A 25,973-nucleotide genomic window follows, 5' to 3' on the forward strand; every position below is an offset into this window, starting at 1 on the left:
TGGGTTAACAGATTTATATTTAAAGCAAGTATGCAGTCTGTTTTTGTCAGGACTTTTCGCATTGTGTCGACAGGAAGTTTAGAAACATTACTACAATATTTCAATGAGCATCAGAATAACGGGGAGATCCATATCATATTCATTGAACTATAATGCAAAGTTAAAAATCCTCATTAAAGTTAACTTATAAAAAAATACTGACTTGGAATGACTTCGAAATTTAACAATAGGAAGTTTAACACATTTTTATTCGAATAATCATGAAATTATCAAATGAATGTAATCTAAATTCACAAATGTTGTAACCACTTCATTAAAATAATACAGAGTGTGCTTTCGCTAAATTGAGTGAAAAGTGGACAAAATTAAGAAAAAAATAAGGAATTCTTGTTTAACATTATGAATACATGTAATTAAAATCTGTATAAAATGCAAAATCATATGTCAAAAGACCTCAAAAAATCATTTTTTCCCCATCTTGAAATTTGAAAAAAATCCAAATGTCTTTTTTCTTTCCATTTAAAAAAAAACCTGCACCGCATGCAATGTCTACGACCGGGCAAAAATTCTTTTTATCCTGCAGGTATGCCGATCCATTAAAGTCGTAAAATAACCACTTTTATCTGTCACTCCACTATATCATTGGATTGGGGGAGGGTTCGGATAAAAAGTGACGAAAGACGATTTATATATACCTGGTCATAATCACTTCTTTGATACATCAGTTAGACTACTTACCTCGAATTATCATGTAAGATAAAGCCTACATTTAAGGTGATTAAGAAAATATAAATAATTTATCATTACAGAATAATTTTTTAAGGATATCTTTATTCTACATTTTGCGTCAGAGTAACCGGACATGAATTCTATATTCAGTGACCATTCATAATTTTTTTAATAATAACTTAAAAGATTATCCAAACCGGCAAGATTATGATTGACAGTCACATCGAAGGTAAACCATGCTGGAAAGGTTATCTCAAGCTCACCATTGAATTTTATCCTTTTTGTTTTATTTTCACTTCCAAAAGTTAAACCATGAATGAACAACCAAAATAAGTCTCAAGTAATTATCCATGTGTCATTGGAGTTGATGACAGCGTGCGTCCATCCTTAAAACTGGGGGAAATAAATTATCTTGTTTGGCCAAGACGAAAAGACAAAATACTTACGGTTGTTTCTTCCCTAGCATCAATTTCTATATCCATCCCTAATTGCATTGCCGATTTGACTGATGTTTTCTCAGTTTTAAAACTCAAACCTTTTACATAGATGTTTCAAAGTTTTCGTAAGCCTTGGCACCTAGAAAACGTTGGCCAACTATCATAGACCAATGTGTTACTGACAAAAATGTGTCTCATTTTATTGACAGGACAAAACCTCGTCTACAGGGTTGTTTGACTACCCTACCAAAACCACATATAGTAGGGTATCCCAGGATTGAACACAATACCCACTTTGTGTTTTAGAATAATGTTTTATACACCTATAAAACAAATCATTCACATGCTAACTTCATAAATGTGCTCTTCATGACAAGATGGTACCAATGCTACGGAACATTTAAAACAAAAAAAGGTTTATTTAGATATCAGTTTCCTGCTTTTATTTAAATGTCAGTTTATTATTTACACTTAAAATACTTCGGATTTTGATTGAAATTATAGAATATTGACTTAACTACGTTTTGTTTGAATATTTGAAGCATTAACTTATTTCTTTTAGTTAACATTTTGGCCGCATCGCTCACAGACATACATTGTCTGGATGTGGTGCCTCACTGATTTTGTATTCTCTAATTTTCATGTCATTTTCCTCTACTCTTTATATTTTTTGCCCATAACTCTCTTGTCTTTTTATCTTAATATCATTATTTCTACTGTTAACTTTTTGGCATTATTTCCTCTATTATGTATTTCCCCCATTATCCTTTTCTTTAGATGAAGCACATCTTTTTTATTCTATAAGTTCCACTGGGATAACTTCTGTAATGCAGACCTTTGATAAGGTTATAGTCAGTGTTACACGTATAACTACACGCGTGCACAACAAAGTACAGTGAAGCAAATATAGGTAAAGCATTACAAATCAACACTCAAGCATCACAGTGAGCACTAAAAACAAATCAGACACAAACAGTTGCGATATAAATAACAATTAAAAACACAGATTTTTTAACGATGTTGGTCAGTAAACTTGATTTTATGATAAATGTTCATTGGGAAAGGAAGTATATATTGAATGATTGTAAAACGTATTATAGTTTTATTGCCTAATGTAACAGTGACAAATTTAGTAGAAAAAACTATGCCTGTACGTTTGTTAATTGATGTTCCCCGTTTCTAGTCATTTTGGGGCCCTTTGTATAGCTTGTTGGTCAGTGTGAGTCAAGTCTCCGTGTTGAAGACCGTCCCTTGACTTATATATATATATAATTGTTTACTTTTTATACATTGTGACTCGGATTAAGAGTTGTCTCACTGATCCTCACTGGTACTAATACTTAACACTTATATGATCCTATATCTGTACCACACTTAGTCCAAATAAGGGGGTTCTGAACTTGAAGATCTTGAAAGATCTTGAAAGGCTATTAAAACTTTTTGCGTTGAAGACATCATAATTATTTGGAATAACTTCAGTCTTAGTCTTCTTTTACGGGTGTTCACATTTTAGAATCATTTGAAATTGTTATTTTTACCTTGGGAGAAGCTTATGTATGATGTCTCTGGCCGCTACTTAGTGATCATAAGTCCATGGGGCATTCATCGGAGAAGAGACTCGTTTAAAACTCGTAATATACCATTATAATTTACTAAACTTTTGTTTGAAATGCACATGAGTTTATGAAAAGTTAACGCCATATACCATGTATACACGCAATACAAAAATATGTATAAAACTTTGTAGCCTTTGCCTAATTGAGTTATCTTCCCTTGCCTGAATATTGCACAATATTACAATTTTTTTACAGAACTTGGCAGATTTTTCTAAATAGTAGCTCTAGAATGATCTACGCAGTGTCAGCTTAAAGCGGCATATAAATAGAGAACTTTAATACTTATAAAAGTATTTGCATACTTTGTCTGCAATAAGAAAACATTGCTTTGCGAAAAATGATGGGATTTTGAAATTTAAACCATTCCTGGAACAAAAGGTAATATAGCAACTTCTGTTATTTCAATTTTTAAATAATAATATTTGTTTAGTAAGCATATTTTTATATTTGTAGAGATAAATCTTAATCATAGACTAAACTAGGGATGAAGATACTAAGGGAGGAATGAAAAAATCGATGGACAGTCGATGTATTGTGTATTTTCGTCCCTAAGCTCGTTCGCCCTATGATATTTCTACCGTCGGATTCCTTCTAGTCCAGTCAATCTAGCAGAAATTTGACCCTAACCCGAAAGAAATTGCAACAGAAGATTTTCAAGTTTAAATCTTTAGCATTATACCCCAAATATACACAGAAAAAAGTCCCATAAAATCTAACTTGAGGAAGACTAAAAAAATCACCATTTAAAATTCCTATTGAGATTTGCATTGAAAAGGGAGATAACTCTTGCAAAAAAGGCAGAAATATCAATAAAAATTGATACAAAATTACAACTTTACCGCTTCTATTCATCAGAACGTATTGATTCTTGATTTTTTAGCGGTCTTTAGAGTGTAAGAAACAACTCTAAAGGTGTTTTCATATCTTTTATCAAGCTATAATCTAGATTTCATAATTCATTAGTTAACCATTTATTGAATTTTTCAACATGTCAAGGTAAAGAATCTCAAATTTGATCAAAATAATTAAGCATGTTCTGTACTTTTTGTGGTTTAAAGCTTCTTTAGATAGGTAAAAAGTAAAAACACAAAAATACTGAACTCCGAGGAAAATTCAAAAAGGAAAATCAAAAATCAAAAGGCAAAATCAAAAGTCCAAATGTCATATTCCTGACTTGTAAGTTGCTGAAAAAATATAATATATGGATTTAAACAATACCAAATTTTCACATTATTTTTGCAAAATGGTCACAAAGCTTCAAATTTCAATTTCTTGAATGAAAAATGCACAAAAAAAATCAAACTACCCATACCACTTCGGTTTTGTACATTTCATGAGCAGAAGATTATATTATCTAGTCAAATACAAACTTATAACCACCATCAGAGTATCATACTTTACATAAATTTCAAGAAAAACAACCAAAAACTGACCAAAAAGACTCATTTTTGTAAGAGTTATCTCCCCTTCCAATGTTAATTTCCATAGGAAATTAAAAATGCTGATTTTAAGTTTTCCTCAAGTTAGATTTAAAGGGTCTTTGTTCTGTGTATATAAAGGGCATAATTCTATAGATTAAAACTAAAACATTTTCTGTTGCAATTAGTTTGAGGTTAAATCTTAGTTTGACTGGACTATTCGTCATTGTTTTGAAAAAAAGTGTTTACTTGTATATGCATATAATATTCAGTCAAACTAAAAACATTAAGGGCATACGATACAGTTTTTATCCTGTATTAATGTTTTTAGTTTGACTGTATGTCATTATGTATAGTGATGAAAGCAACAAAACATAAATAATGTCAAATAAACTCTGAGGTAATCTGATCATGACTGGGATTTGACAGACAACATGACCAAAAGAAAAATGGTGAGCACACATACAACAATCCACAGACAACCAAAAACTAAGCAACACGAACAGTTCACCCAAAAAAGTTTCCATGGGCATTGCCTTAGGGTGGAAACACATACACTTGTCTCAGAAAAAAAATATCCTATATACCTTAAGGAGGCTCACGGGTATAAGATTTTCATTACCAATTTAAAAAAAAACATTTATTTTTCATTACAAATTTTATTAATTATCTTATTATAATAAGTAGTTGTTACTTTATCATATGGTACAAAAATCATTCCAAAAAGTCAATTCGTGTTTGCCCCAGGTGACTTTTAAAATGTAGATATCATTGAAAAAGCTCCAAATTATCTCCCTTTTGTGAAAAGATGCCATTTTTTGGCATTAAGAATTGAAATATCTGTATTAACTCATCAGTGACCTATATTTTTAGCTCACCTGGCCCAAATGGCCAAGTGAGCTTTTCCCATCACTTGGCGTCCGGCGTCGTCCGTCAACTTCGTCGTTAACTTTTACAAAAATCTTCTCCTCTGAAACTGCTGGGCCAAATTAAACCAAACTTGGCCACAATCATCATTGGGGTATCTAGTTAAAAAAATGTGTTTGGTGACCCAGCCAACCAACCAAGATGGCCACCATAGCTAAAAATAGAACATAGGGGTAAAATACAGTTTTTGGCTTATAACTCAAAAACCAAAGCATTTAGATCAAATCTGACATGGTGTTAAATTATTTATCAGGTCAAGATCTATCTACCTGCCCTGAAGTTTTCAGATGAATCAGAGAACCTGTTGTTGGGTTGCTGTCCCTGAATTGGTAATTTTAAGGAAATTTTGCTGTTTTTGGTTATTATCTTGAATATTATTATAGATAGAGATAAACTATAAACAGCAGTAATGTTCAGCAAAGTAAGATTTACAAATAAGTCAACATGACCAAAATGGTCAATTGACCCCCTAAGGAGTTTTTGTCCTTTATAGTCAATTTTGAATAATTTTCATAAAATTTGTAAATTTTTACTACCGGTAACATTTTCCTCAGAAACTACGGGGCCAAGTTCATTATAGATAGTGATCATTGTAAGCAGCAAGAATGTTCAGTAAAGTAAGATGTACAAACATATCACCATCACCAAAACATAATTTTTTCATGAATCCATCTGCTTCCTTTGTTAATATTCACATAGACCAAGGTGAGCGACACAGGCTCTTTAGAGTCTCTAGTTTTTTGTTGTTTTCGAATAAGCTGTACATAAACTTAATTATTGTACAATTTAAGCGATTTCTGTTATTTAGTTCTTTTTTTATTTAGATATTACTGCTTTTTCCCCAGAAAAAAAGGACATTAACAAAAATGTATGCTTCTTTCGAAGGCAGATTGTGAGCGTAAATGAACTGTGACCCCATTTTTTTATTTCATTTTTCTATTAAGTATAAGATAAAGGTCATTCATGTCATCTATAGAAAAATATAGTGAAATCTTATATTAAATAAAAAAATTGATTTAGACCTGTGAGCCCCCTTAATTTAAAGGTAAATAGGGTAAAAAAGTTCTGAGACGAGTGCCTGTGGGTGGAAACTATTATTTTTTTAAGGGTGAGAAGATCTTCATGTTCCAATGATAAGGGAAATAAAAGTTTTGATGTCTTGTTTTGTGAATTTCATTGCATGAATAAATTGCTTCATTATTTTTTTTGTCAATGTATTATTATTTATAACATGACATGTTTTTCCTTTTGATTGAATTCTACATCTGAAATCAGCTTGAACATGACATTGACACTGATTTTGTTGAGTAATAAGGGCTGTAAAACATTTCCTATTGGTAGGGTTCTTTAGTTGATAGATTTTGGGAAAATCAGGCTATTTATCTAAATTAACATATAGAGATAAAATAGTGACTTTCACTAAAATAAACTAAACATTTTCTGTGCCAAATTAATATCTTTTTGTGCAATTGAGCTGGTTGACAGGAAAAAGAGGGTTCCTAAATTGTGTAATGATCTTTCAACCGGGGTTACCCAGACCTTTGAGACTTCACAGATAGATTCCACATACATTGAAGTTGTGCACCTGCTAAAATTGAAATATTTGAGAGATTAAAAAAATGTTCCAATTTCAGTTGAGACCTAGAAGATAGATCTTTGAGTGGACACCATTACATAACTCAGCTTCCAATATACTCAGAAATGGATGTCTGCCTTTATCATGCTGACAAATGTCATTTTGACATCGTCACAAGAGACATAGAAAAAGCTAAGATTATACCAAGAAATTATGTTAAGAGGCTAGCAATGTGTGTATGCTCTTGTAGGAAAAACAGTAAGTGAACTTTAAAAAATTAAGGTGTATAGTTGAGATAGTCATAAAAGTCATTCTAAGTCTTTTATTCATTTTTGATTTTTGCATTTTGTGAGGTCAGTGGAACCACTTAAGCTATATATAACTCTATCAGTTAACAAGTAGTAGCATGTAATAGGAAAGAAAGAAACTAATATGACAATGTAAAGGTTATGCAGCTATAAGATATTGATTTACCCTAATTTATGTTTTAAGAACTACAAAAACTATTGTAATGAGCAATGAACTAATGTACACATGCATTTATTTTTATACCAACATGACCATGACCAATGTGTTTATCCATTGATTTAAGATCTGAGTTAAAATTTGAAACTAGAAGATCACACCATATATATATATACTAACTATATTTGGTGAGAGAGAATACATGTATTTTTAAATCATAAGTTTATATTATATGTTTAATACAATTTTATATCTAATTTATTTATAATATTGTTAATTTATTGTACTTGTAGCTATATAAATGATGTCAATACTTATTTTTAGGTCTGTTCCGAGCCATTTTTTCCCCTGTAAATTCATCCAATATTTACTTACATTATCATTCAGTATTGTTTTATAGGGTTCCTTTTTTGCAAGATTCAACATCATGATAAATAGAATTTTGCATTAAGTCCAACAGAGTTTTTGTAATTACTGTCTTCAGTAGTGTCTTGTTTGTTTTAGCAAAAAAGTATGTTTTTTTATGTGTTTTAATGGCATGTTTAAGCGACTTAGTATTGGATTTATATTACATTTTGTTTTGTAGAATTTAAAATAACAGATGAAGTCAGACAATTAGATTTGCAAGAAATGGCAAATTACTTGAGAAACTGTATTCAGACTGAGAAATGGCCAGTTTCTCTTGTTACAATGCTCAAGCCATTGTTACATGATGTGAGCCTACAGCAATATAGTCTAACTATGCTTGTGTGGACTTTATATAATGCTATTAATTGTCAGACCTATAGCCTATTAGATTCTTTGATAAAAAAGAAAGAACCTGGTGAAGTTCTTAAAAAACCGGAACAGAAAATGACTGCTGTGCAATTTAATCATATGATTAATAAAAAATGGAGAAACAGTTTATACAAAATAGAAACCATAGTTCCAATGTTTGCTGGAAACACTAAATTACTGCAAAATGATGAAAGATTTCAAAACTTACAGTTAAAACACAAAGATGTAGTGGTGAAAATAGACAATAAAGCTAACAGCGAGTTCATGGATCAAAATCTGAAAAAGACAAAAGTAAAACTCGGAGGAAAGTTCAAAGATGAAATTCATCAGATGGCAAATAACCTACTTAAAATTGGGGAAGATATCCAGAGGATTTTAGATAGAAAGCGATCAGTAAGTAGTCTAAGAAAGTATGTTGATGATAAATCTTTTTTGATAGCTATGAGATTGCTCATTATTATTTGGATATTTTTTTATAGCATTTGTGATAGTCAGAGTGTGATCGAGTGCTTTAAAACACTTCTTATCAGAGCGTCCTTTGCAAACTGACATGTAAAACCCATTATCTTGAGGGTTATTCTCTTTTGTTGTGGAGGAATAATAACGTCTTGCTAGTTTAGATGCTTTATGATCGTAAGATGAAAGATATACGTCACAATAACGTTACGTTACATTAACAATAGTGTGCGCGAAAGTACGGGAAACAATTACATAAGAAAATGATAAAAAGTCTCTTGTCCTATATTCACGACATTCTGGGGGCCTCAAAATGCATAAGAAGTTAAATTATTTGAAATGATAAATAATCAAAACTTTAAAGTTCTATAAATGAATCACATTGAAAGTTTTTTGTAACGGTTCACTTTACTTTAACTGTCCTTCACAAAAGTCCTTTAACAGTACTATAGTTCTAATGGATATAACTTCACAATTGGTCGTGTGGTAACTAGTCCTCTAGAAGTCCGTACTTTTGCTGCTCGAATAAGTCCATCTCCTCCTTTAATGACGTCTTCTATTGTTCCTAATCTCCATAAAAGTCGTGGCGATTAACTCCCTAGTTGAACTACATCACCGATGTTAACTTGTCCAGTATGTTTTCCAGAGACTCGATGATATTCACGTAATCCGGTAAGATATTCATTAGACCAGCGTTTTGCGAAATGGTCTAATAAGAGTCCTTTTCTCTCAAATAGTTTGTTTGCTGTGATCGTATCAAGTTCTTGAATATTCGCGTTGTGTTTGTCGTTGTGCATCTCTGTGGTCATAATAATCCTCCCGTGTAAAAGATGAGATGGCGTCAAGGGTTCGGGATCTCTTATATCTGAAGATATATATGTAAGTGGGCGATTGTTTATAATAGTTTCAATCTCAGTGAGTATTGTTGTCAAAGATTGTTCGTTGACGAGTGCTTTACCAAATACTTTCTTTAAAGTCATTTTCGTTAAGCCAATTAGACGTTCCCACCATCCGCCATACCACGGCGCTCCTTTCAGAATGAATTTCCAGTTGATATGTAAATTCAGCTGACTTTGAAGTGCGTTTGATGCGGCTACAAATGTAGGCGCGTTATCAGAATAAATAGTTTGTGGTGTTCCTTTCCGACTGATAAAACGTCTAAATGCTAGGATAAAAGTGTTCAATGACAAATCAGGTACAAGTTCCAAATGTATAGCTTGTATACATGCACATGTGAATAAACATATATATACCTTCCGCGGTTGTGTTGATGTATCCTTGATGTGAAGAGGTCCGGCAAAATCTATCCCAGTTGTGCAAAATGGTATGGTGTCTTTTACTCGATCCTTTGGTAGTGGTGGTGGTTCCGGGCTGTTATACGGTTTACCAATTATTTTTTGGCACTGTATGCATTTACGTAAAACACTGTTTACACATTGTCGAATTGCTGGTATCCAGTAAGATTGTCTTATATGTGTTATTGTTTGACCGACTCCTGTATGTAGATTTCTTAGATGTGCGTCCATAATTACAAAATCTGTAAGTTTGTGGTTCTTTGGTAGTAAAATAGGAAACTTCGCGTTTTCTTCTATAGATGAATTTTGTATTCTGCCTTTACATCGTATGATTCCATTTTCATCCAAATATAAACGTAACTGTTGTACAAGCGGTAGTGATTTAACTTTCGGATTTAACGAAATATGCTCTAGCTCTTTCACGAACCTGTCTTGCTGTGTATCTTTGATCCATAAATTCATAGCTAATGAAATTTCTTCTTTTGTTAGAATTGTCTTGAGCGTCCTGTCACCTTGTGAACTCCTTAGTCGATATGGACGTTTTTCCTGAGAGTTCTTAACGAATTTTAAGACATATGCAGTTACAGTTAAAAGTTTATGTAAATTAGAATACCTTGACATATCTATGATCTGTGATATTCGCTGTGGATCACTTGGCATTTTATCGTCACTTCTGTGTGTCTTTGGTCCGTTGATATTAGATAGCTGAGTACTTATTTCCACATGTCCTGTCCACGTAGGCCATTTACACTCGTCCGTTAACCACTGGGGTCCATTTATCCATAATGTCGAATCTTCAAATTGCGATGCAGTCAATCCACGTGTTTGTAGGTCAGCTGGGTTCATTTCTGTGGGTACATATTTCCATTCATGAGTTTCAGTTAATTCTTTAATTTCACTAACACGATTTTTTACAAACTTGTTTAACGATTTCGATGAGGTGAGCCAATGTAGAACTATTTGGCTATCGCTCCAAAATACTGCCCTTTTAATTCCCAAGTTTTTTATTACATCTTTAGAAAGTCGTGCTCCGATCACTGCAGCCATTAATTCTAATTTTGGTAGAGTGATTAATTTTAACGGTGTAACACGGTTCTTTGCGATAACAAGTGTCGACTCTGTGCCTTTACTCAAGTAAACGGAAGCTCCATATGCTTTTTGACTTGCATCAACAAAAATGTGTAGAGTAGACTCGATAGTTTCTTCGTCCTCGTTTGCAAAATAGTATCTCTGTATTTTCAGTTTCGTAGTTATCTGTAAGATGTCATTCTTCACATCGGTCCATTCGTTTTCAATTTCTTTTGGTAGTTTCTCGTCCCATGCATATCCTTTTTTCCAAAGCTCTTGAATAAGTGTTTTTGCTCTAATTGTTATCGGTCCGAGTAGTCCTAACGGGTCATATATAGCGGAAGACTGTCTCAAAAGTTCACGTTTTGTCAACTGTGTGTCCATCTTCAATTGTTTTGTTTCGGCAAAGCTGAGTGTATCTGATTCTGCATCCCAGCGCATTCCCAATATTTTTGTCTCCTTGTCTGAATCCAATACTCTTTCCGATAGGGCCAAATCTCTGAGTTTGTCGCTGTTAGACATCCATGATCGTAAATTGAAGCCTCCCTGTTTTAGCACTTCTCTGGATTCATTGAAGTATTTAATTGCGGCTTCTTCTGAGTTCATGCTAGATAGTACATTGTCAACATATAGATCTTCTTGTAGAATTGTTGCTACTTTGCTCTGATTCATGGATAAATGTTTCAGTAATGTTGCGTTTAAAATAAACGGCGAACACGTTGCTCCAAAAAGAACAACTTTGAATCTGTACATAATTTACTCACTTGTTGGGTCAGTTGAATCGGACAACCAAAAGAAACGTGTGGCGTCTCGGTCATCATTATCAAGTCTTACTTGTAAAAATGCTTTTTCTATGTCTGTTGTGATGCCATACTTTCCTAATCTAAATCTTGTAAGAATGCTTGTCAATTTATTTAAAATAGGTGGTGCTGAAGAAAGGCAGTCATTAAGGCTGGGTAAATCTGGATTTCCATGGCAACTGCAGTCATATACAATCCTAATAGGGGTCGTGTTTGAATCTTTCTTAACGGGATGGTGTGGTATGTAGTGGATTCTTCCATGCTCGCGATGTATTTCTGTGATGGGTACCTTTTCTATGAAGTCTTTCATCTCCTGTTCTTTGATAATCTTGTCGTATAGATTTAACATATCCGGATCTTTAGCCAACCTTTCTATAACATTTTGGGTCCTCCTTCTTGCTATATATTCATTAGTGGGTAACTCGGGATGATCTGGTTTCCATGGTAGTTTGGCGACATATTTATTTTCCTTAAAAGTAATGCTAGAGTTTTGGTACTCAAGCATTAGGTTTTGAACGTTTTTTGTGTTTTCATCAGAATCCGCCTCTAATCCGCTCGACTCAATTTCCCAAAATTTCTGTAAATCACACTCCTCGGGTTTGTGCGTCACTAAGACATTCATCATCGTAGAGTTCCATTCTTGAGTGTTGATATCTGTGTTCAGTGGTCCTGATAGCAAATAACCGATTTTTGATTTAACAGCTGTTGGTCCGTCACCTCGAATAACTTCATCTTGTACTAAAGACCAGTAGTAGTCTGCTCCAACGAGAAGTGAAATCGAAAACTTTTCATTCTGCGTGACTGGGTGGGCAAGTTGTAATCCTCGTAAATAGGGCAAGCTGTTAATGTTTCCTCGTTTCTTCATATGTATCGGTGCGGCAATTTTTGGAACAATAATTACTTCCATTGGAATTCTTTCTTTTCTTTCGGTCTCAATCGATAATGTCGCTTTCTCCAGGTTGCGTACCTCACCTTCTTTCCCGCCAAATGCAGAAATTTGCATGCTTACTACACCAGTTGGTTTGATATTGAGTTTTTCTACTAGTTCCTGAGAAATAAATGAATTCTGGGCGCCTTCATCGAATAGAATGTTAGTCATAACACTTTCATCATGGTACCATACGGGCGCAACGGCGGTTTTCAATAGAATTTCGGTATGTGCTGTAACGGCAGAATGCATAGCGGCGCTCTTTGTTTCTGTGGTACTTTGTAGCTCTTCGTTGACAGGTTTTGTTACGGCTTTATTTTCACTTGAAGTGGAGTTTTCATTCAGTAAATTATTACGGCAGATGCTACTGTGATGTTTCTTACTGCAATTTCGGCAACTGTATTTTGACCTGCATTCCGAAACCTTGTGATTACCGAAACAGTTAAAGCAAACTCGTTTTTCCTTTACTATTTGGGTGCGGGCGTTTATATCAGTGATCTTCGTACATTCATTTGGGTGATGCGGGTTTTGACAAAACAAACACGGCCTTTTAGTCTTAACGGAACTATTGTTGTTACTGTCTTTAGACCCTGTTGAACTCCATCTTTTATTTGTTGTTTCTGTCACGAACGATGCGGTGGGGATAATATCGGTTTCAATAGGATTGGCGTTAGCGGCCTCTTGGATACAAATTTCTTTCTTTATTGCTTTGCGTAAACTTGAAATATCCCAATCATCATTACCGTGGTCTCGAGTAATATTTTGTCTGACAAAACATGGCAGTTTGTTGAGTATAAGCGGTATTAATAGGCTTCCATACGATTCCTGGTATCGACCCATTCCTTCTAGTTCACGTATATTACTTTCTATTGTGTCACTGAACGATTTCAGTCCCCTAATTCCGGGCGTTGGTGCAGGCAAATTTAGCAAATTTTGCATGTATGCGTTTACTATTTTGTGTTGTTGGCCAAATCTCTCGTGTAGAATTTTTATTGCTTGATTATAGTTTGTATTAGTCATTTGCATTCCCGAAATACACTGGCTAGCTTCTCCATAAAGTTGCGATTTTAAATAATTAAATCGTTGCACGTCACTCAATGAAGGATTTTCATGTACAGAATTATTATAGGAATCCCAAAAGGCTGACCATTCCAGTAGATTTCCGCCGAATGTTGGCAAGTTGAGTTTAGGCAATTTGTTATAATGACTTGACACTGTGGAGGTGGGCATGCTTGACTGGCTTAGGCTTGTTTGCTCTGAGTTGAAAATTATCTGGTTAGAATGTTCTTGCACGCTTGGGTTATTGCATATAAAATCTGATGCATTAGGGTTAAGAGCTGATTGATTTTTAGAATGACTTACTTCTTTTAGGATTTTCTCAATTTTCGTTATTCCAATTTGAATATCTAACTCGTATTTGTCAACTTCTTCAATTTCTTGGTCGAGGTCTTCTTCTTCTTCAATAGATTCTAGAATCTTCTCATTGAGGTCAGACAATGTCTTCTTCTTGGTTTTGATGAGCTCCATCATGGATCTGAGGTTGATAACATCTTGATGCGGTTCTTCTGTCGGGTCTGCTTTTTTCAGTAGCTTTATTACTGCTCGTCGATGTGCGGCTCGTACTGTTTTGAGTTTCGAACTCATCTCTAGTTGTGGTTTTCGTCACGGCACCAATATCTTGAGGGTTATTCTCTTTTGTTGTGGAGGAATAATAACGTCTTGCTAGTTTAGAATTAGATGCTTTATGATCGTAAGATGAAAGATATACGTCACAATAACGTTACGTTACATTAACAATAGTGTGCGCGAAAGTACGGGAAACAATTACATAAGAAAATGATAAAAAGTCTCTTGTCCTATATTCACGACACCCATCATTATTAATCAGCCCACATCAACAGGAAACAATGAACTTGGCTGTGTCCCTTTAATTCATGCAATATTTGCATACTTAATCCAAAGCACATATGCTTCATTATTAAAACTTTTAAATGTTGAACAACAGGAATTATAAAGATGATATGAACAAACATAAAAAATGGCTAAAGTTATATACTGTAAACCAACTTATTTTCGCAAATACTTAATTTCGTGTTTAACCCTTTTAGCCTAAAATTTGGAATTTAATTTCATGATTTTTACATGTACATAAGAAAAAAAATCACTTGCATAAAATTAGTTGGTTTACAATAGATATAGGAAGATGTGGTGTGAGTGCCAATGAGACAACTCTCCATCCAAATAACAATTTAAAAATTAAACCATTATATTTTTATACCATTAAAGTACGGCCTTCAACACGGAGCCTTGGCTCACACCGAACAACAAGCTATAAAGGGCCCCAAAATTACTAGTGTAAAACCATTCAAACGGGAAAACCAACGGTCTAATCTATATAAACAAAACGAGAAACGAGAAACACGTATATATTACATAAACAAACGACAACTACTGTACATCAGATTCCTGACTTAGGACAGGTGCAAACATTTGCAGCGGGATTAAACGTTTTAATGGGCCCAAACCTTCTCCCTTTTTCTGAAACAATAGCATAACATCACAACATATAAAATCATACGATAAAATATCAATTAGCAGACTTAACTCAGTCAAAAAACGTATGATTACACAAAGAACGAATAAATTTGATCTGCGATATCTGAATACAAATGCACAGTTAATTAAATATTAGAGACAAACAGTCATGACCAAAAGGCTATCAAATAAATTCAAACACACTGAGAAATATTTAACCAATCAATGTTCACTTTAGAAAAAAACCGGTTTTTTATAATCTTGAAGTTTATACAAATGTTGTAAGAATAAGTGAAAAATTGAAGATATTACAAATAATCAAAGCTGGTATACAGCCAAGATCCATATAAATAAAAAATGACAAAAAAGCATTATAAACAGTATCAACAGGTCGAATTAACAAGAAAATACGATTTGAGAGTACTCGCAGTTACTGACAGCTAGTTAAAAGCCAAAACCAATTAATAGTAAAAAATCATGCATCAGAGACTAAAATCGACTAAAACACATCACAGGGATTTAGTATTTTAACGTCATTAATAGTCAAAGAAGACATGACTTGTGCAATGCCAAAAATAAATGTATCGACAGGTAGTAGTATAGTGAAGAGCGACTTCTATAGAAATAAAAGTTAACGTGGCTGTGTCCCCTATACATCTCGCCTCAAAAGATAATGAAATTTAGTTATGTTTTAATTTGCTAATGACAAAATCAATATTAGTGCCAATGTGAACTATATTCAGAGATCTAATTACAATATTGGTACGATAACCCTTACTTATAAGTTTGTTTAAAGGTACGATGAGTTTACAAGGATCACATAGTGATTTCCTCGCTTTAAGTACAATATTACCATAAAATTTAGGATGAGAAATACCATTTTTAATAAGCTTTCTACAGGTATAGCCAAATTTACTAATCAAATCTTTGTATCTATGAAAGAATTTAGTAAAGTTTTAAGTAATTTATGGTATCGAAATCCCTGACACAACAATTTACCAGTGATGCATTGATTACGTTCGTTAAAATCTATGACATCAGAACACACACGGGCAAACCGAACGAGTATATACATTTAAATATAATTTTGCAATTTATTTCACTAGGACATTTTTCAAAAGAAGAAAATGGCTAGACTAAAAAGAAAAATTTATCATGATGATGTTATGGATGCTGCGGATGAACCATGTATGTATTTAAAATACTAGCTTTGATAAAAATTATTATGGTTTGTATCCAAAACTGATGAACTAGATGTTGTACACAATATTGTTTTCAGTGAAAGTACAAAGTACCTGTAAACTAAATCTGCACAAGGGCAATTTGATTATTCTACAGAAAGTTTGATCATGAACATTGGACTTGCTATTTTTTTTTTTTAAATTTATGCAGAAAACCTTAGCTCACAGCCCAATTTTTGTAAGAATATGAATTTCTTAGACTAAAATATTAGTCAAGCCACCGTTAGCAGATTTTTAAGTATAGTAGTATGTTTAATATAGCAGTCTGAAAAAAAGTGTGACATTTCCAAAATATAGGTATCAACAAGATATACATCTTTAAGTGTCAATAAGTTGCCATGGATTGTTGCTTAACTTATGAGCTCTATTACCATTATCACTGTAAATATGAGTACATGTATACGATATCCCTTACTGTGGATTCATTATTATTTGGCAGATACCAATTTTAGTTGATACAGGTGAACCACAAATTTACATTTTCAAGGAATTCCACATTATCCATAGTCTTAGTATGCACAGATTTTCAAAACCATGGAATCAAATATCCTCGAAAATGCAAGTTTTCTTCAATCCCAGAAAATTATACTCAAGATATATAGGCAATTCCACACTATGTAAATAGAGGCTTCTTTGATTCATATGCAACTACACTTTCATGAACGAACTTCAGAATACTGATGACCAAAACATGGTAAACAAAGGCAGCCTTGTGGTAAATATTGTTAAAAATGTCAGGAATTGTAAAATTATGGGATTTGCTTTGGTAATGATGTTACTTTGGAATTTATTTGGATGCTGGTTTTGAATAAAGTGTTGTTTTAAATTCCAGTGCTATACAAAGAAGAAATGACAGATTTGTACAAAAGGAGATGTGAAGCAAACAGAATTGGGTATGTTTTTAGACAATATAGGCAAAAGACAACATTTACAATAAACACATATGGTTCATCAAGGATTTAGTTAGCGAGAGTTTGATTTTCAGATTTTTAGGTTGCTTCAAGTTTATTTTACTTTTAAATAATACACAATGAAGATACAATTCTGACAGCACTCTCTTCAATGGTGTGCCCAAATTGTCCAAGAGTTTGACCAGAAACTGCTGAGGCCAAATAAAATGTGTGGATCCAGTTACCCTAATACCCTTCTTTATAGTACCCTACTTCTGAAGTTAAAGAAGGCTTTAGGTTTGCACTCTGTCTGTTAATCTGTCTGTCTATAGATATAAAAAGATGTGGTATGAGTGCCAATGAGACTAATTCTCCATCCAAGTCACAATTTGTAAGAGTAAATCATTATCAGTAAAATTATGGTCTTCAACACAGAGCCTAGGCTCACACCAAACAGCAAGCTATAAAGGGCCCAAAGAATAACTCGTGTGAAACTATTCAAGCTGGAAAAAACAAGAAAAACTTATGAACATGATGAACATCAACAAACAACAACTACTGAACATCAGATTCCTATGAATGCAGTGGGTTTAAAAGTTTTAATAGGTACCAACGTTCACCCTTATCTGAAACAATAGTGTAACATCACAACATAGAAAGACACTCTTTATAATATCAATTGTAATGACCCAACTCAATCGAAAGATATATTAAGTTTCAGTCTGTCTGTCAATCCGTCTGTCAGGCAAATCAGTTTTATACACTATATAGCTCACCTGGGCCTAAAGGGCCCCATGTGAGCTTATGCCATCACTTAGCGTCCATCATCATCTGTCGTCCGTTGTCTGTCATCTTTAACTTTTAAAAAAATCGTCTCCTCTGAAATTACTGGGCCAAATACCTTCAGACAAGTTTGAATTTTGTTCCATTACAATGAATGTTTGAATGGTAGGAGACTGTGTTGTAAAAAAAACATAAAATAAAATAGAATCACTACCTAACTTCCCTAACCTTGTTAAGAACCTTGGGTGCAGGTGCAGGTTTTTGGAAAGTTAGAACATTTGAATTGAACTATGTCAACTTTGCTGTTTGTGAGAAATGCAAGTAAAGTTAACTAAACTTTGGTGATAATTTCAGGAACAAGACAAGGACACCAGGAGCATCACTAAAGGATGGACATTGTATGAATTGTCTTGATAAATTTGTTTCACTGAAACATCCAGATGTCTGCAAATATCATCCAGGATTCAAAGGTAAATACATATTAGAAATAGTTTATATTCTCAATGGTTTGGATCCTGAAAAATTTCATCAATAATAATATGATGCTTTAAATACATGATACATTTAAAGGTCCTTTTTACAAATTTTGAATTTATTTTACCCTTTGGGTTATTCACCCTACATATATATATTTTTCTTAAGAATTCAGATGTAACTAGACTTGGTCTAGATACATTCATATTTTCTTTTTTTACTTATTGAAAAAGTATACAAAGTAATTTTACACACTTTTCAGGTTCTTGAAATAAATTATTCATACATCTTTAAAAGAAATAAAAAGTAACTTTTAAATCGAAAACACAACTTTATACATTGAAATACTCTATTTAATTTTTAAAGATGTTCTCTGAAAGAGATGTTCAAACAGATTAAGAATGTAAAAAAAGAAAATGATTAAAGTTTTAAAAAATGCATTTTTTTTTAGAAATTATGATGAATGGGTACTAAATTACACTTTTTGTTATTGCTGTTGTTGTCCAGTTGCTGTCATACTGTTTCTTTTTTTAATGTTTCTTTTTATTTTTAACTGCATTTTTGTGACAAAAATGTTGGTTATTGATTTGGGGATGTATGGTGGGTTGTCGGGCATGCCACAGCAAAATGTTGTCCTTGCATTCACTCATGAATCGTTGAACCAAAGCTTTTAAAATTTTAATATGTTGTTACTGACAAAAAAGGGAGGTCAAGTTCAATAATGACTATTTTGACTTTTACGGTTCTGAAGTTTTGGTTCTTGATAGATTTAAAATTGCGTTTCCAGTCCTGTCTCTGCATTAACTCATGAACCATTCAACCAAAGCTTTTAAATTTTTGATATGTTGTTACTGATGACAACATGGAGATCAACTTCAATAATGACGATTTTGACTTTTACCGTTCAGTAGTTATGGTTCTTGAAAGATTGATAAATGGTGTTTCCAGTTGTGTCTGTGTACCAGTCATGTTGTTGCCTTTACTTATGAACCATTCAACCAAAGCTTTTCAAATTTTAATATGTTGATACTGATGACAAAATGGAGGTCAAGTTTGATATTGATGATTTTAACTTTAACCATGCATCAGTTATGGTTCTTGTGATATTGAAAAATGCCAGGACATGAATAAATATTAATAAATCGGGTTTGCTGTCGCTCTGACAGCCTCTTATTAAGATTTGATATTATTTTTTATATAGATCTTGAAGGGAACTGGAATTGCTGTGGAATGAAATCTCAGTTTAACCAACCAACACTGAAAGAACACCAAAGTACTGGGTAGGCTGCAACAGTAAAGATAAAATGTTACAAATAAAGCTTTTTTCTTTAAATTTATGAAAAATTATTAAGTTTCATGATGCTAATATCTACCATTCTAAAGATAACTTTTACCTCATATTTCTGAACAATAGCAAGTAATAGCTTTTGCTGTTTCTTGATGTCTTTTGACAATCATTCTTTCAAGGATTACAACTTCTCCTCTGAAGCTACTGATTAACAGCTTAAATGCATAAGGTTAAGTATTTCAAGTTCTGTCTACTTTTGTCAACTTTTCGAATATCTGCCTTTTCTTTAAAAGTAGCATAGATAGACAACGAATGATTCAACAAAAATGCCCAGTGATACATTATTTACAAAATACCAATATAAAGTAACTCTGAAATTACTGTTTATTTAAGTTAATGCCCTTAAATGATAATTGTATTTTTTATATACATGGATATAAAAAATGACACCCCAAACAGCTGAACCAATTTCAACCAAATAAAACATTATTATTCCTAAGTCAGAGAATTACTAAACAACCGATTTAGATGCCTTGACTTAAATTCTAATATGAGGTTGAATGAGGAACTGCTATTACTTTTGAAGCAAAAAAAATCTAGATATATCTATATTTAGCCAGACTCACAGATGAACTTGTTTATGGTTATTACAGTTAACCAGATCTACTTTTCTCCTGAATTATGTATGCGCTATATTCAATTTTAACAGACATTTACTTTTATCTTGAAAATTGGTGACAAAATTAAAAAAAAAGAGAGTTGATTCATAATAAGATACATTCTTCATTTCATCTTTGATGAGGCAAGAAAATGGTTAAACATTATTTGAAGATCATTTGGTATTGATGTAAAATGAGTGATAGAGCCATCCATTCTTGTTTTAAAAAATAAAGATGTTTGGTCTTCATATCATTGAAACCATTTCAATGTTTCTGTAGTCTGTACCCCTCTTTCAAATTCATAGAAGCCATAATGAAATAATGACCTTTTTTTGTAGGTGCTCTACTGGCATGCACAACTGGAGACATGGTAAACCCCTTAAGCAGACAAAGATAAAAAATCATGTATGCATTATATTCAATTCTAACAGACAGATGTTTTCTTTTAGTTGGAAAATTGGTAACAAAATTTAATAACAGAGAGATGATTCATAACAAGAGATATTCTTCATTTCATCTTTCATGAGGCCAGAAAGTTTTAGTATAGTTTGAAGGTCATTTAGCATGGATGTAAAAAGATTGATTCAGGCTTCATAGAGCCTTTTATTCTTGTTAAGGAGGCTCGCAGGTACAAAAATTTCAACAAAAAAACAAACATTTTTTTTTTTCATTACAATTTTTATTTATTATATCATTAGTTATTACTTTATGATATGGTACAAAAATCCAGCCACAAAATCCATTCGGTTTGGCCCCAGATGACTTATAAAATGTTTGTATCATTGAAAAAGCTCTACATTATCTCCTTTTGCCTTTGGTGCAAAAAAAGCAATTAATTTTTTTTGCATTTGAATTGAAATATCTTTGTCAACTCATCGGTGACCTATACTTTTTATTATTGTTTTCAAATAAGCTGTACATAAACTCAATAATTGTAAAATTTAAGCAATTTCTGTAATTTATATATTTTTTTATTTCGATATTACCTATATCTCCTATAAGTTCAATAGAAAAAAGTGACATTAACCCAAATGTACACCTCTTTCAGAGTCAGATTGTGAGCTTAAATGAACGGTGACCCCATTTTTTTAGCTCACCTGGCCCAAAGGGCCAAGTGAGCTTTTCTCATCACTTTGCGTCCGGCGTCTGGCGTCGTCCGTCGTTGTCCTGCGTCCGGCGTTAACTTTTACAAAAATCTTCTCCTCTGAAACTACTGGGCCAAATTAAACCAAACTTGGCCACAATCATCATTGATGTATCTAGTTTAAAATTTATGTTTCTTTTACCCGGCCAACCAACCAAGATGGTCGCCATGGCTAAAAATAGAACATAGGGGTTAAATGCAGTTTTTGGCTTATAACTCAAAAACCAAAGCATTTAGAGCAAATCTGACCATGTAAAATTGTTAATCAGGTCAAGATCTATCTGCCCTGAAATTTTCAGATGAATCAAACAACCCGTTGTTGGGTTGCTGCCCCTGAATTGGTAATTTTAAGGAAATTTTACTGTTTTTGGTCATTATCTTGAATGTTATTATAGATGGAGATAAACTGTAAACAGCAATAATGTTTAGCAAAGTAAGATTTACAAATAAGTCAACATGACCAAATTGGTCAGTTGACCCCTTTAGGAGTTATTGCCCTTTATAGTCAATTTTTAAACATTTTTTCGTAAATTTCCACGATCTTTTACAAAAATCTTCTCCTCTGAAACTACTGGGCCAAATTAAACCAAAATTGGCCACAATCATCATTGATGTATCTAGTTTAAAATTTGTGTTTTTTGACCAGGTCAACTAACCAAGATGGCCGCCATGGCTAAAAATAGAACATAAGGGTAAAATGCAGTTTTTGGCTTATAACTCATAAACCAAACCATTTAGAGCAAATCTGAATGGGGTAAAATTGTTTATCAGGTCAAGATCTATCTGCCCAGAAATTTTCAGATGAATCTGACAACCCATTGTTGGGTTGCTGCCCCTAAATTGGTAATTTTAAGGAAATTTTACTGTTTTTGGTCATTATCTTGAATATTATTATAGATGGAGATAAACTGTAAACAGCAATAATGTTCAGCAAAGTAAGATTTACAAATAAGTCAAGATGACCAAAATGGTCAGTTGATCCCTTTAGGAGTAATTGCCCTTTATAGTCAATTTTTAACCATTTTTCGTTAATCTCCATGATCTTTTACAAAAATCTTCTCCTCTGAAACTACTGGGCCAAATTAATCCAAACTTGCCTACAATTATTATTGATGTATCTTGTTTAAAAATTGCGTTTTTTGACCTGGCCAACCAACCAAGATGGCCGCCACGGCTAAAAATAGAACATGGAGGTTAAATGCAGTTTTTGGTTATTACTCAAAAACCATAGCATTTAGAGCAAATCTGACATGGGATAAAATTGTTTATCTGGTCAAAATTTATCTGCCCTGAAATTTGAAGATGAATGGGACAACCCTTTGTTGGGTTGCTACCCCTGAACTGGTAATATTAAGGAAATTTTGCTGTTTTTGGATATTATCTTGAATGTTATTATAGATGGAGATAAACTGTAAACAGCAATAATGTTCAGCAAAGTAAGATTTACAAATAAGTCAACAGGACCAAAATGGTCAGTTGACCCCTTTAGGAGTTATTGTCCTTTATAGTCAATTTTTAACCATTTTTCATAAATCTTAGTTAACTTTTACAAAAATCTTCATCTCTGAAACTACTGGGCCAAATTAAACCAAACTTGGCCACAATCATCATTGATGTATCTAGTTTAAAAATTGTGTTTTTTGACCAGGCCAACCAACCAAGATGGCGGCTACGGCTAAAAATAGAACATAGGGGTAAAATGCAGTTTTTGGCTTATAACTCAAAAACCAAAGCATTTAGAGCAAATTTGACATGGGGTTAAATTGTTTATCAGGTCAAGATATATCTGCCCTGAAATTTTTAGATGAATCGGACAACTGGTTGTAAGGTTGCTGCCCCTAAATTGGTAATTTTAAGGAAATTTTGCTGTTTTGGGTTATTATCTTGAATATTATTATAGATAGAGATAAACTGTAAACAGCAATAATATACAGCAATTTAAGACTCAAAAATAAGTCAAAATGACCAAAATGGTCAATTGACCTCCTAAGAAGTTATTGTCCTTTATAATCAATTTTTAACAATTTTCATAAAATTTGTGAATTTTTACTAACATTATCAACTGAAACTACACGGACAAGTTCAATATAGATAGAGATAATTGTAAGCAGCAAGAATGTTTAGTAAAGTAAGATGTACAAACACATCACAATCACCTAAACACAATTTTGTCATGAACTGTCTGCTTCCTTTGTTTAATTCACATATACCAAGGTGAGCGACACAGGCTCTTTAGAGCCTCTAGTTTTATTTCATTTTTCTATTAAGTATATGATAAAGTTCATTTATGAAAAAACATAACGAAATCCTATGTTTAAAAAAATAATGATTTATACCCGTGAGCCCCCTTAAATTGTAAATTTTGTTCTTCATATTTTTAAAACCATTTCAAAGTTTTTGTTCCTTTCATCCATATTCAAAGAACCTGTAATAAAATAATAAACATTTTATTTTGTAGGTGTGTGACTGGAGTGCACAACTGGAGACATGGTAAATCCCTTAAGCAAAAAAAGATAAAAAAAATCCATGAAGATATATTAGAATTTCAGACAAACTGGCAGAAAGTTTGAAAACGAGCAATTTGACTACAATTTGAACACAAGAATAAAAGTTTCTATGCTTTTTTAAAGATATATTGCATGTTATTTATATTACATCAGTTTTGTTTTTATTTGCATTCCAGACTTTAGAACTGTATATGTTATATGATATTTATGGTTAATATATTTTAATTAATATTACATTTGTTTTGAACATTTATGTGTTATGTCTGTCAACAAAAGGCCACTGACTCTTTGTTTTTCACATAATATAGGTTATAAACACTTTAGAGGTTACTTTGTTGTTTCTTTTGACTGATCACATCATAATATTATGAGATACAATTGTACACAATTAAAAGTGAAAATTGTTATGTGTGTTCTGTTCCATTTATTACATATAAATCTGATATAAAAAGGTATGCTGATTTTAAGTTATGAGAAAATAAACTCATCATAGATACCAGGACCAAATTTAGTATATACGCCAGACGCGCGAGGAGAAGGCTTCTATTTCAGCTCCAAATATTGTAAATTTTTTTTATTATTCTGAATTAATACATTTTTTTTGGTGGGAAACTGAAACAGAACAATATTTGAAAAGATTTTATTACAAAGTTGTGCCAGTTACATCCAAAGGTAAAAAAAATGGGATTTTTCGTGAAAATTTCCAAATCTTCTGGATTAAAAACATATGTGAGTCTAGGATGCATAGAGTGCAGTTTTAGACAAATTGAATATTCAAGTCAGGTATTTCATTTGTTAAACAAACTTTGTAGTTTTTTTGCGTCAAATTATGCACTTTTCGTTTCCTGTCAACCTAATGAAATTTGCATGATTTCTGAATTTGGAGTTAAATTAAGATTTACGATGATTATGACGTCACATAAAGAATTCTGATAGGTAAACTTTCATACAAAAAAAAACCAACTTCTGAACTAGAAATTGTAAAAGCTTTGATATATTGTGATATATTGGTTTGACCATAAAATCCTTATTTTTAAAATAAAGCTAGCTACAGGGGCCATATTGGGGCATAAGTAAGCATAGGTTTATTAGGTTGTATGTACAGAATTATTTTTGTTTTCAATTATGTTTTTTCTGTTTTTTTTGTTAATAAATAGATGGAAAAAAGTTTATTTAGATTTTATTAATTCTTTACTTTTGGTAATAGCAGAATCCATGTTTTGCAATGGGGACATTAAACATGTATTCCCCTTAAAATAAATCAAATGGTATATGATTAATTATTGTTTGTAAAGATATAGTTGAATGTGAAATGTAGGTGATGTAGCATTGACAAAATTATGCAAATAAGTAGAAATTTTTATGTTTAGCTTTTACAAAATGCAAAAAGTAACATCTAAAAAAAACCTGAAGAACATCTATACATCAACAAAATAATGTTCAGATTCAACCAATTTTACATCTTATTGTCAGCTTAAAATGTATATTAAAGTTTTTATATAAAAAAAAGAAATATAGTGACGGTTGAAAATGAGACATCTCAAAATAATACCTTCAAAATCATAATGCATAATCACAGTTATATAAAAGCTGGTTCAAAGCCAAATTTCAACTTATAAACAATCATGTTGACCAGACTAAAATATCAATTGGTAAACCTCCAAAGCAACAACAAAAAATACTAATTGCCAGTGTACCTACATTTTATGGTGGCATTATGTGAGAATAACTCCTCCAAATAAGTCATACACTGTTGTTGTAAACTGTGTGCAGACAATACAGAAGTGCACTACATAAAAAACTAAACACTTACCAACATGGACCCTAAACACTAGGGTTATTACATTCAGGTTCACCAGAAGGGTAAACAAATCCTGTTCCACTAGTGAAACAACAATGCATGAAAGTTGGGTGACTTAAAACAGTTAATGAATTTGGACCTTTTATTCAGTCTAACAAC

At 32.6% G+C, this 25,973-nt stretch overlaps 1 protein-coding gene across 1 annotated transcript; it reads left to right on the forward strand.

Moving 5' to 3' along the window:
• The first annotated feature begins 2,953 nt into the window (after positions 1 to 2,953).
• On the forward strand, positions 2,954 to 25,183 carry LOC134721296 (uncharacterized). The gene is made up of 9 exons (XM_063584179.1): positions 2,954 to 3,160; positions 6,762 to 6,961; positions 7,755 to 8,338; positions 16,134 to 16,215; positions 17,101 to 17,161; positions 18,296 to 18,411; positions 19,617 to 19,695; positions 20,701 to 20,767; positions 23,965 to 25,183. Exons 2-9 carry the CDS (start codon positions 6,829 to 6,831, stop codon positions 23,998 to 24,000), a joined length of 1,158 nt encoding a protein of 385 aa, XP_063440249.1. The 5' UTR covers positions 2,954 to 3,160; positions 6,762 to 6,828; the 3' UTR covers positions 24,001 to 25,183.
• The last annotated feature ends 790 nt before the right edge of the window (positions 25,184 to 25,973 follow it).

Source organism: Mytilus trossulus, chromosome 6, assembly GCF_036588685.1.
Source record: "Mytilus trossulus isolate FHL-02 chromosome 6, PNRI_Mtr1.1.1.hap1, whole genome shotgun sequence".
Taxonomy (NCBI): Eukaryota; Metazoa; Mollusca; class Bivalvia; order Mytilida; family Mytilidae; genus Mytilus; species Mytilus trossulus.